The sequence below is a fragment of the Protomyctophum parallelum genome (genome assembly GCF_964188405.1).
Source record: "Protomyctophum parallelum genome assembly, chromosome: 18".
Lineage (NCBI taxonomy): Eukaryota > Metazoa > Chordata > Actinopteri > Myctophiformes > Myctophidae > Protomyctophum > Protomyctophum parallelum.
This window is the reverse complement of record NC_139716.1, coordinates 39897329-39911229: the sequence shown is the minus strand read 5'-3', so window position 1 is coordinate 39911229 and position 13901 is coordinate 39897329. Positions and strand designations below refer to the sequence as shown.

The 13901-nt window shown below is 42.0% G+C and overlaps 1 protein-coding gene across 1 annotated transcript; it reads left to right on the top strand.

Annotated features, from left to right (window-relative positions):
• Positions 1–2547: 2547 nt before the first annotated feature.
• Positions 2548–12413, top strand: LOC310875632 (lecithin retinol acyltransferase-like; the record flags this gene model as incomplete). The annotated part of the gene is made up of 5 exons (XM_083788920.1): positions 2548–2804; positions 3734–3839; positions 3953–4027; positions 5840–5992; positions 12258–12413. The coding sequence occupies 5 exons, from the start codon at positions 2548–2550 to the stop codon at positions 12411–12413; spliced, it is 747 nt and encodes a 248-aa protein (XP_083645046.1).
• Positions 12414–13901: the final 1488 nt, after the last annotated feature.

Genomic DNA, 13901 nt, shown 5'->3' with positions numbered 1-13901 from the left:
CAATCAACGATACTTTATTCAGAGACTAAGAAATATGGATTCTCATTTCAGGGATGATCCATAGTTTCAACATCAGGAGATATAACCTAGAGAATGCTTTTTCTGTATTTCATAATACGTCTAACACTCCTGGATATCATAAAAAGGTAGATATGAAATGATGGCAAGATTGGATAACTTGGGTCCATTTCAGTTCTTTACTCTTATAGTTGTGCAGACATGTGTTGGGAAGAAAATATCACTTCTGTTTTAAGGGAGAAAGGTTTGAATATAGATTTCAAAAGAGAAATAAACTAGAAAAAGTGCCCTTCTGGGCACAGGTCTCCACCAGGATAGAAATGTAGGACATTGCAGCTTGCCTTCATCTGGTGGTTGGATAAAAGGGCAACAAAAGTAAATAAAAACACTTTTCGGCCAGTTATAGCGCCACCTTGAGGCTGAGTTGAAATTGTTCATGTGGCATTTCGTCCTCGGCCTAGTGGGAATGTGGGTGCACAATTTCACGGAAATCACGCGATGTGTTCATGATTTGCAGCATTTTGTTTGAAACTGAGCACTCCTGTGAACTTTGGAAGCCAATCTTAACCAATCAGGATGGAGTCTGAGAAATCTGAAAGACCGGTTTCGTTGAATGGCTGTAGAGAGACTGTGTACCAATTTGCGTGATGTTTGGACAAAATCTGTAGGTGTACTGTGCAAAAACTTGTTTTGCACAAAGCGGCCTCCTGGTGGCGCTATAACAGGCCGTTCTGGAAAGTTTGGGGCAGAGGTTCATCGTTGGCATCCAGGGAGTGTGTGTGCAAAATTTGGCATCGACCGGGTTAACGGTGGCCGAGATTAGCTGCTCACGGACGGACGGACACATACACACACACACACACGGACGGACGGACGGACGGACGGACGGAGTGCAAAACATACTCTCCCCCCATGCCTTCGGCCTGGTGGAGACAACAACACTGGGGAATCAGAGGTAACTATTGTGTATTTCAATGAGGGGAAAGAGTCGCTTCCATTGGATCAATAGGCCTATTTGAAAAAAGATGAAGATGAATCAATTCATGAGATTGTGAGAAACAACATTGTGTTTGCAACACGAAGTTATAAGCATAGGGTAGAGTCGAACACCGATCTCCAACTCCGACAAGGCAAGCAACAATTAAGCCGCTGGCAGGTACTGGACCTATGTCTTTTAGTTCTATACGTTCATTAATATATAACTCAAGACAATTGTATGGTTCTGATTGTTATACTGTGTGCATGTGTGCGTGAGTCAGTTCCTGTTACTGTGTGTGTGAATCATGAATGAACAGGACTTACAGTATAATGTTAACAACCTCTCTCTCACACACACACACACACACACACACACACACACACACACACACACACACACACACACACACACACACACACTACATTGAAAAACCTCTCTCTCTCTCTCTCTGTGTCTCTTATTTCCACAGGCCACATCCTGTCTTTGTGTTATTTAGGCTGTCATCTTGTTTCTCAATATTATATCTGACGTGATACATAATACATCCGACCACCATGACTCTCCATACCTCTCTCTTTCTCCCTCCAGACTATGAACATGTGTCTCATAGTAAATCACTACGATGTCTTTGTGTCGGTAGAGTTCAGACCCACATGCCATTGATTTAATGAACTGCTATTGCTAGTGTGTGTGTGTGTGTGTGTGTGTGTGTGTGTGTGTGTGTGTGTGTGTGTGTGTGTGTGTGTGTGTGTGTGTGTGTGTGTGTGTGTGTGTGTGTGTGTGTGTGTGTGTGTGTGTGTGTGTGTGTGTGTGTGTGTGTGTGTGTGTGTGTGTGCGCGTGCGCGTGTGCGTGTGTGTGTGAACTGTGCGCTTAAACTTTCCTTAATAATCCAAGATTAGCTGCTTAAGAAGCACCAATAGGCCACATGAGCACTTTTAAACCTATATGCATCGGCTATTCGAAAACAGCCTATATCTACAAGCTCAACCCGCAATTACCATTAAGCAACTTCACAGAAAAAAAAGCCCAAAGCCGCTTATAATAAGCAGACATGGCATGACTAATAATCCTCGTTCACATGGTGGCTCTCTCTCTGATGCTCTCTCTCTCACCCTTTCTTTCAGCCACTCCCACAAATTAAACCATTCTGACCGGGCACCCATTTTGGTGTCAGCATCATGTTATGCTTTAGCTATTGAAAAATAGCAGATCTACAAGCTCATATCGCGCCACCGAGTGGCGCGATACGAGCTTGTAGGTCTGCTATTTTTGAAAAATCGAAGAGCGACTGACATTTTTAGAATCTGATCTCAGGTCAGAATGGGTTCATCAGACCAGTGTGTGTCCGGCGGAAACCTCGTATGAATCTGATCTCAGGTCAGAACGGGTTAAACCAGAAAACCTGCTACAAAAGGTGACAAAAAACAACACTTTCACTCCCATTCGCTTGTGTTTCTTCTCCTGTCCCATCCATCCATCCATCCATCCATCCATCCATCCATCCATCCATCCATCCATCCATCCATCTGTCCTTTCTTCCTTCCACATCATGTTCTCTCTCCGTTGCCTGGCTCTCTTCTTCCTCTCGGCTCAGAGCGCCCACCATGAGGAAGACGAGGCACAGAGCGAGGGAGGTTCATCAGGGACAGAGCGTGATGATGAGGAGGAGGAGGAGGAGGAGGAGGGAGAGACGGAGAGGGCGAAGAAGAAGAAGAACAAGTATGACCTGATGTTTGAACGAGGGGATCTGCTGGAGGTCCCCAGGACTCTCTTCATACACTTTGGAATCTATCTGGGAGGAGGCAGGTGAGACGTCACGGGTTGCACTGCAAACTGCACGGGATCACTGGATCACTGGATCACTGGATCATACTGCAGTGATTTTCAAGGGGGGGGTTTTCTCCGCTACACACTAAACCCAAGCGTTTAGGTTATAAACTGTTTTAAACACATATTTGTAACACTTTTTAAACGTGTCACAGTGTTTAGATTATAAACAGAAGAACATGTTTAATCGCCTGTAACACTTTTTAAACACATAAACGTGTTTAGTTTTTACAATCAACGTCAGTAGGTGTTTAGAATTTGAACAGTATAGGTGTTCTCGTGAGGTGTTTGAGTGAACTCGTGTTCTACTGTATTTTATGACCATTAATAAACATTTGGCATTTTATTATTACACACATGGCGTTTAGGTTTAAACGCGTCACATGTTCCAGGGATTTACAGTGTAGGTCACCCCTGTAAATAACTTTTTCATCCAAGGCACCCCTGAATGACATTATTATTATTACTTTATGGAACGTTACATTTATTTCATATTACGGTATGTACATGTAAATCTTTCCCCCTAAAATGCAGCATGTGTCACGAGGAAAACTTGAGCAAATAGTAGTCATTACGACTAATTGAAAGTAACTTCATACTTGACAAGTTGACATTTAACCACTTGGACACCAGCAACCCTATTCTGGGGGGAACATTCACCAAAGATTGCAGCTCTACAATCTCACAAAGCACCACGTTGTGACGCGTTGTGAGCTTGTAGCTCAGCTATGTTTGGCAATGTGGTTTGGTGGTTCATTTTGCTGAGTATAAAGGCACCCACACGCAGAACACCTGCTGTACTGTACTATACTATACTATACTATACTATACTATACTATACTATACTATACTATACTATACTATACTATACTATACTATACTATACTATACTATACTGTACTCTCCAGAGTGGCTCATCTCATTCCAGACATACTGCCTGCAGTCTCTAATGACCAGTGGAGTATCAACCAGATGGTTTCCAACATCAGGCTCGTACTGGGAGTACTGGCCAAGGTACTGTGTGTGTGTGTGTGTGTGTGTGTGTGTGTGTGTGTGTGTGAAGATGAATGGACTCTGTGATACATCTACTGTAACATGTCAGTAATATATACTGTGTGTGTATTCAGTGTGCCAGTGTGAGGGTCGACTCGGTAGAAGATTTTGCTTATGGTTCAGATATCATCGTCAACAAAATGGACGAGGTAAGAACTGTGTGTGTGTGTGTGTGTGTGTGTGTGTGTGTGTGTGTGTGTGTGTGTGTGTGTGTGTGTGTGTGTGTGTGTGTGTGTGTGTGTGTGTGTGTGTGTGTGTGTGTGCACGTGTGTGTGTGTGCACGTGTGTGTGTGTGTAAGGTATTCGGTACTGGAGATTTAGGGTCCAATTTTCGTCACCGCTAAACCCCTTATCCCTAAACTTCTTTGCCTTTTACTATTTTGCTAAATATTTTTGAATAGTTAAAATGGTCAAGCTCACAACATGTCAATGTAGATTGGCTGAACTATTCAATTTTTTTTTTCAAAAGGCAAAGAGGTTTAGGATAAGGGGTTTAGGATGAAGTTTAGGATAAGGGGTTTAGGATGAAGTTTAGGATAAGGGGTTTAGCGGTGACGAAAAATGATGTTTTGGTCAGTTTCCTGACATGCCCATATTGATCTCCCACGGGCCTACAGCAACCAGTGGTGGAAACTGGAAAGTAACTTGGGAAGTACATTTACTACTGTACTTGGTATTTGTACTTGGAGTATTTCCCATTCCCAATACTTCTATAAGTACTTCTACACCACTACATCTCAGAGGCAAACATTGTACTTTTACTCTACTACAATTATTTGACAACTTTAGTTACTACTTTGATTATTATTACAAAACATACACCACTTCAGCCCTATATACATTTCGGCCACAGCCCTATATACATTTCGGCCATTTGAAAATAGTGGATCTACAAGCTCATAGCGCGGAACTTCTACGAGCTTGTAGGTCTGCTATTTTTGGAAAATCGTGAAAATGACATTGTGGCGCCAATCGGGGGTCCCTGGCTGGATCAACATATTTTCAGTTGGGGGTCGGCGGCCAATTACCTATATTTTTGGGGGTCATTGACATGAAAATGTTTGAGCACCACTGACATATAGAAACATGAGGTTTTCCAGAAAACCTTTAGGATTTAGAAGACATGTTTTAGAATCCTCCTCAGGTTTAACCCATTCTGAACGGGCACCCATTTTGGTGTCAGCATCATGTTATGCTTTAGCTATTGAAAAATAGCAGATCTACAAGCTCATATCGCGCCACCGAGTGGCGCGATACGAGCTTGTAGGTCTGCTATTTTTGGAAAATCGTGAAAATGACATTGTCGGCGGCCAATTACCTATATTTTTGGGGGTCATTGACATGAAAATGTTTGAGCACCACTGACATAGAAACATGAGGTTTTCCAGAAAACCTTTAGGATTTAGAAGACATGTTTTAGAATCCTCCTCAGGTTTAAATGGGTAAAACAATTGAGTATACTTGTTTCCACCAACGGGCCTTCTACTGTATTCGACAGGCAGTGGTGGAAAGTAACTAAGTACTTTTACTTAAGTACTGTACTTAAGTAGAATTTTGAGGTATTTGTGCTTTACTTGAGTATTTCCAATTTCCAGTACTTTTACTTCTACTCCGCTACATCTCAGAGCCAACATTTGTACTTTTACTCCACTACAATTATTTGAAAACTTTAGTTACTTTAGTTACTTTGGCGATTTTAATTTTGATTAGAAGACATAAATTAACCACTTCAACCCAATAGACTTTGTACACATTTTGAACTTGTGAAGTGGGACATTCTGCAATATGAGTACTTTTACTTTTAGTACTTTAAGTACATTTTGATGCCGATACTTTTGCACTTTTACTCAAGTACATTTTCAATTCCGTACTTTTACTTGTAAAGGAGTAGTTCTAAATTGCAGTATTGGTACTTTTACTTAAGTAAAACAATTGAGTACTTTTTCCACCACTGTCGACAGGTGTGCAAGCGTCCGGCGCTGCGGGGGGACGAGGTGGCCCGGCGGGCGGAGAGGCTGCAAGGCGCCATCACCTACAGCCTGCTGTGGTACAACTGTGAGCACTACGTCATGTACTGTCGCTACGGCACCGTCATGAGCTTCCAGACCTTTCAGGTATAGTGGCAGCATATCGTACACATTTATGAACCATTTATTTATGTCCACGCAAAGGAGATTCATATGAGATGATGAGATGAGATATACTTTATTGTCCCACAAGGGGAAATTTGTCTTGGGCAAAAGTGCATTAGTACATACATCAGAGCTTTTTAAAACAGACAGACAATACAAAAAAGACAATACACAGTAGCAGCAAAGTACAAGTCACAAGAGTATCACAAAAGAAGTGCAAGTTGCAATAAGAGAAGGTATATAATATAAAAAAGTGTATTCACAGTTTATAGTACACAATCACAGTAAAGTGCAATAAATAACTGATGAAGGTCAAGAAGTCCCTTCCCCACTAAGAACTATGAACTATGTGGCGGTTGTTTAGTAGAACAATTGAAGTGGGAACAACATATACACACATACAACACATACAACACATACAACATATACAACATATACACACACAAGGACACAAATATTGCAATATTGTGCAGTAGAGTGTTAGGTGTTTTCGAGGTACAATAGAGAGGGTCGCAGTCCCGCCCCCGACAAGCGCCCCGGAAGACACTTTCCAACTCTTTTTTTCCCATAGACGTTTCATAAAGTATTTATTTAAAGACCTGTAAGCCTCGGTCAAAGCCAGCTCGGTAATAAACACAAGTTTTTTGGGCTGAACAAATAATTAGAAAGAAGAAAAAAAGGGGAGTGCCACTCTTTATGGGTATAAGTAACCGCGTCTCCGCCATATGACGGCTGCCAATTATAGCGGAGACACCACAATACGTTGCCAGCCTTTTTGCCTCCTTCTTGGACACACACACACACACACACACACACACACACACACACACACACACACACACACACACACACACACACACACACACACACACACACTTTTCTTCCTCTGCACGCACACAAACATAATCAGACACACAAAGAAACACATTTGAACATCAGGCTTGCATGGGATTATTGAGGAATGTAGACAAATCCACCAGATGATCCAGGGGTCAAGAAGGTTCACACGCACACGCACACACACACACACACACACACACACACACACACACACACACACGTCACACACACACACACACACACACACACACACACACACACACACACACACACACACACACACACACACACGCACACGCACACTCCTTGCTTTAATTAGCCATAATCCTGCCTTGTTGCTGAATGAAAGGCTCCATTGTGTGTGTGAGACATTGTTTGTGGTTCTGTCTTTTTTTGTTTTTGTTTACAGCGCCCAAAGTGACGCGATTAAAACGATCCAAGGCCATACGATCAAGGCATACGACTGTGAGAGAATGTTGATGTTGTTCTGATGATTGATTAATTGGTTAATTCATTCATTCATTCATTGTATGAATTGTATGAATATTGTAGGCTATGTATTTAAAGGACCAAGCCCCCAAAGGGACATCTTGGTCAGCACTCAATTGAAAATGCATAGCTAGCTTATGAACCGTTTCACTGTCAGCGATAAATCTTCGATACACATACATGCGTCTCCTCATGCCTAGCCTGACCTAAGCAGAGACATTTCTGGCCTAGATGGGAGGGTCGCGTCTCAGAAAAGCGCGCACCCTGATTGGATCTCATCGATCTGTCCGTCACCCCCGGCCCCTCCTCTCCCCCCTAGTGCAGCGCTACGTCACATCATTTAGAGCGACGCCTACGCGGAAGGGTTGACTCCCACTTTTAGACTGGTTCAGCCCACGGCTTTTTCCAGGCTTTCATCTTTCGCACAGACGAAATGAAAGCCTGGGTATCGAGGCTACCTCATGCCAAACAACTTTCATGCTCCTCCCAGGATCTTCGATCAAAATGTACGAAAGTTTCTACACATGAACTTTGGACCTATATATACAGACAAAATATTAAGGTTTTATGAGCCAATGAAAAGTGCAGTTTTATTCTTACATGTTTATGAAACTTTACATTATGGTAGAGGGCCATGCCAAATAGCACTGAAACCAGTCTTACTCCAATTGGGGATTGGGGGGGGGGGGGCGCTATAGCAATCATTTAAAAATGAAAACTTTGAACAGGCATAACTCATGCCTCGTTTGGCCAAAAGCCATGGATCCTGGGTACACAATGTGCCGTGACTCATGCCGAACACATCTGTCACTGACACAGTAAGCTCCGCCCTCAGGATTTTTGAGAAATTTGTGTGAAATGTTCTGCACAACAATCTATGGACCATTATCTGAAATCCCAGTTGAACAGAAGTTTGTATGTGAAAATTTGTGCAAAGAAGCAGCAATAACAGGCACTTAAACAGGCATAACTCTGTCTGTCTGTATGTATGTTTGGGGCACGAACAGCTGCAATACCGCTGGGTGACTTAAGGTGGTGCTGTAGAGCAGCCTGAAAGGGCTTATTGATTGGTCCCGTCTTATCGCTGCTTGCAGCTATATTTATTTATTTATTTTTGCATTCAATATAGCCTAGTTGTTTCGATACCTGCCTAAAATACTGTAATCAGTATCGACCAGTATATATGCCAGTCTGTGCCCATTCCCATACCACCATCATTTATCGCATGATATGTCAACGGACATTCCAGGCATCGGAGTCGGAATACTCTGGCATACTTTCTGCTGTTTGGTGAGGGGAAAACAGGAGGGGGCCTATTTTTACGATAGAGGATTCTGAGGGATTACAGTCAACCCAAGTAGGCTAATTAATAAGGCAGTGGTTCTCAAACCTTTTCATGTCAAGGACCCCCAAATTGACATATATTATTAGCCCACGGACCCCCATTTGAAAAAGATATGCCAGGGACCCCCATCAGAGAAGATTGTTTTATTATTATTTTTATTTCTTTTTACGACTATAGCAGTGATTCTCAACATTTTTAAATTTCAGTTTGATATGTGTTAGGCCACAGTCTACAGACCCCCCCCCACACGGGGCCCCCAATCTACACAGTACTCTGACAGTGTACAAATGGAACCAAATTTACCCATTAGGGTCCATTTGATTCCAATTGCACACTCTCTGAGTTACAGACACATAAGGGCTCCATTTGATTCCGATTGCACACTCTCTGAGTTACAGACACATAAGGGCTCCATTTGATTCCTAACTATCAATTTGACTGGGATCGCCCTGACCCCCCCCCCCCCCCCTTTAACCCTGGTTAAAACTGCTGACCTTTACTGAACATACCTGTTGCAGGATGACAGTACAACAGTACAACTACCCCACCTCGTGGTCAGAGTTAGGTACTGACGTATACCTCCACATCAGAGCCTGCCTGTATCCAAAGTGCTGAAGGTGAAGGAGTTTGATTGATTGATTTATTGATTTTTCTTAATTCACAGTATGTAGAACGGGGACATTTCAAATGAAAGCACAAGTCATTACAAAAACTACTACGAGAATGAAACCAGGAAAAGCAATACTTAATTGTTTACATCAGGGTCCTCCATTTTCAATTAATCAGAACATTTAAAAATGTACAAATATACACTTCTATGAAAAACAGGAAATCATCATATATACAGTTATACAAGTAAAACAAGTGGAAAAAAGGCTTTTGACTTTTTTTATTTTATCAACAGGGGCCAGTTTAGAATTGCAGACTTGTGCTCTTTGAGAGTGGTATTAAAGGAGTCTAGGGATTCACATTTCTTAATGGCTGTTGGTAGGGCGTTCCTCATTTTAGTTTTATATAGGAGCTAAATTAATTGAATCCCTTGTTTGAGCCAAATCTCCGTTGCACATGTTTATTTTTTTATTTTTTATAAAGTATATTTATTGATTTTTTTTAAAGACAAACAGACATTACACATCAAGAACATAATAACAAACAAAAGAAAAGAAAAACAGCTCAGGCACAACACTATTATAAATAAAAAGATTGAATATACAAACACATGACAAGGACAATGAACCATAATGACAAGTGACTTTCGAATTTTCATAGACTTAGACTCCCAATCAGGGAATACATCCATACAGTACATTAATACATATATTAAAAAGGCAGACAACAGTTATCATAGGCACCAAATCATTACAACAAGAGCAGACCCATGCATGCTCCACTCAAAGGCGTAAACCGCCATCCCCCCCAGGCGGCAGGGCCACCGCCCCAAGAAGCGGCCCCCGATGCAACACATCGAGACCCCTGCCCGGGCGACCACCCCCCCCCCATACCCAAAGGGCAGACAAGCCCCCGCCCCAAAGCAGAGCACCCACTAGGGAAGAATGCTGGCATATAAGATATCTAAGGTTGGCACGGAAAACCTCCCAAGTATCGTGGCAGACAGTGTGGTTCCAATATGATTCAAATAAGGGTCCCGAATTTTGTAGAAAGTGTCCAATTTAGAATGCAACATGCATGTAATGTATTCACAAGGAATACAGTCCATTATAATGTTATGCCATGATTTATTTGATGGAGCAACATCCTTGATCCAAAACAAAAGAATATTTTTCCTAGCAGCAAACGTTAATAAGTTGAACAACCTCTTATGTTTGACATCAATGACATGAACATCCGGGAGACCAAGTAAAATCGATCGAGACACCAAAAATAACAGAGTTCTGACACAATGTCATACCAATAGTTCTGAAGCTTCACACAGGACCAAAGACAGTGAACGTAACTACCAATCTCTGTCTTGCACTTAAAGCAAAATGGGGACGCACTGACATCCATTTTGTTCTTGAGAGCAGGAGTTATATGTATACGATGTAATATTCTGAACTGGATGGATTTAGTTCGGTTACAAACTGAAATCTGTTTCGCATAGGCCCACATATCTGCCCAGCCCTCATCATGAATAGAGACGTCCAGATCTTTTTCCCAGGACTGCTTAGTAATCTGAGAGGATATAGATGAGTATATCCTTGAGTATAAATTGAAATTTGTTTCTTAGATAATTGCAAAGAGAGGGCTCGTTCTACCTGTGAAGCGAAACTATTGGAACTACTAGTGTCCTCAGTAATAAAATGTCTAATTTGTAAATACCTGAAGAAGTCAGATTTTGGCAACCCATGATGCTGCTGCAATCGTGTGAAAGACCTCAAGGTATGGCCATCAAAAAGGTCTCCAAGTTTGGTAATGCCCTTCTCATGCCAGGTCCTAAAGCCTGCATCTGAGTGTCCCGGCCTAAAGTCAGGGTTGCCCACCACCGGAGTAAGGGGAGATGTCAATTTAGCACGGCCTTCAATATTACGCACAGACCTCCAGGCTTTGACTGAACATAGAGTGATGGGGTTAGAACAACATTTCCTAATAGACTTAAGGTCCTTTATGAATAATAGATTCCAAAGAGTGCACATGGTTTGTTGAACTCCCTCTAGTGTTGTGGGTGTGGACTTTTTTGACATTTAGGAAGTATTTGACAGGTACATGTGTATCTTGGTGGTGTAGCGAATCTTGTAGACTAGGCCCTTTGCAAGTTGCTGTACTTTGTCGTCAACTCTAAGCCATTCCAGCCTATCAAAATGGGCAGGGGTGAGGTGGGTTCTGGCAGTAAGGCCATGTAGTGAACAAGTGAACAAGCAACGCAACCCTGAACAATCCCTTTATTTTATTTATTCGGCACACAGACCACCATTTGATGAGATTTAGCCTCTCAGATATGAGAGATAAAAGGCCAACGTTGATCAAAATATCAACATTCTCTAATTGTGTCAACTTCCTATAAACTAAGTAAAGCATATGTTTAACAATAATTTAACTCAAAAGTAGACCTGTAAGGGTCTGTTTGGTTTCAGTTTACGCTCAAGAGTTAAAGATCTAATAAGGGCCCATTTGGTTACCAACTCTCGGATACTCTCCATCAAGCTGAGGACCACCTGGAACCCAATCTCAAGGACCACTGGTTGATCATGTGATCATACTAGCAGCACACAAAAGGGGCGGCGGTGGCTCAAGGGTAGAGTGGCTGGATGGTTGGTAACCACAAAGGCTGCCAGCTCGAACCCGGGCTCCCCCAGAGTTAGAAGTGTCCTTGAGCAAGACTCTGAACCCCTAATTGCTCCTGGTGTGCTGGTTGGTGCCTTGCGTGGTTTCCGCTGCCATCGGTTTGTGAATGGTTGAATGTAATGCACAATCTATGTACAGTAAAGCGCCTTTGATAAGGCGCTATATAAATGCAACATTTACCATTTACCGTCGATCTGCTAATTTCGACACGTTTTAATTTGAATCCTGAAAAGTATAACAGTTTTGGACATATCTCTCTATCTCTCTCTCTCTCTCTCTCTCTCTCTCTAGTTCTGCAAGACAGTGAGGAGGTTGCTGCTGAGTCGTCGTCTTGCCAAGGCAGCAGCAATGTTGGCGGCGTGCTTGGTGGTGTATCATGGAGCGTGGTCCGCTGGCCCCATCCTGCTCGCCATCATTGTGCCTTTCCTCATATGGATGGCTTCTTAAAACACAGGTGGTTTTAGGCCACCCCCCCCCCCCCCCCCTATTTTTGTGTTCTTTCTGTATCTTTCTGATCTATCTATCTATCCTAGCTTATAAACCATTGTTATGTAAAACTATAGCACATTATAGATGGACAGTGGGATCCCAGGAACCCGTGCAATTATCTACTTTCTAAGCTTGGAGAAGTTAATCTATAATGAAATAGCTGGAATACATTGTTTGTTGCTCTGTACATCCATCTGCTCCACTGTGTGCTATATGTTAATAAAAAATCACACCTGTGTGAACCGAGTGGTGCAACTCCCCTCTCTCCCCCCCTCCTCTCTCTCTCTCTCTGCTCAGCTTTATTATGGATATCAATGAACCTAGACAGCCAGTAGTTGGATTTGCGTCCAGCAGGTGGCAGCCATGTCACATACTTCTCTCTTTCCAATTTCACTCATGCGCACACCACTCGTGCTCATGACGGATACCCACATGATACCCACGGACATTCCTGATTGTAGGAGTGGTTGCACCACTCAAAAATAAAGTATGACTAATCTTTTCACTATAAAGCACTTTGTTTTATGATGATTGTATGGGTGCTTAAGACAGGGAAGCACCATACTAGACTATTCTCACTCAGTACTTTCACTTCTACTGGGGCGACTGGCTCAGGAGGTAGAGCATGGGTAGTCCAATGATCTGTGGGTCGGCGGTTCGAATCCTAGCTCCTTCTGTCTACATGTCGAAGTGTCCTTGTGCAAGACACTGAACCCCAAATTGCTCCTGATGTGCTGGTTGTTACCTTGCATGGCTTCCGCCGCAATCGGTGTATGAATGTGTGTGTGAATGGGTGAATGTAAATGTAATGGATAAAAGTGCACCATTTACTTTACTTCTACTTCATCTACATCTCAGATTAACTTTTACTCCACTACAATTATTTGAAAAAGTAGTTACTTTGCAGAAATACATTATTATAAAACATACATTAACCACTTTATTTTATACATAGAATATTTTGGCTGATCTCCAAACTAGCGGCATGTGAGCGTTGCACTATTTTCAAACATTCTAGTACTTTTACTTTTGGTAGGCCTATACTTTAAGTATTTTGATACCAATACTTTTGTACTCCACTAACATTTTGAACACATGCCTTTTACTTGTAACAGGGTATTTTCATATTGTTTGTATTGTTTGTTTACTTATTGTAAAATAAATATCAGAGTATATTTTTGCTTCCACAACTGCATGACTGTCTATGTTGGTGTAGCCTGTATACATCATGGCAGACTGGCAGTGGAATGTGGGATGATTTTTGATGAATTGAACAATGTGGACCCTGTTGTAAACAAGTGTAATGCTTAATTGGGTCGTCCACTCACAGTTGACAGTCTTTGTATTGAGTTTGTGCTTAAAATGTACTGTAAATTCTACAAACTGTTAATAAATATTTCAATCAATCAATCAATCAATCAATCAATGGATTCTCTATCAATGTGG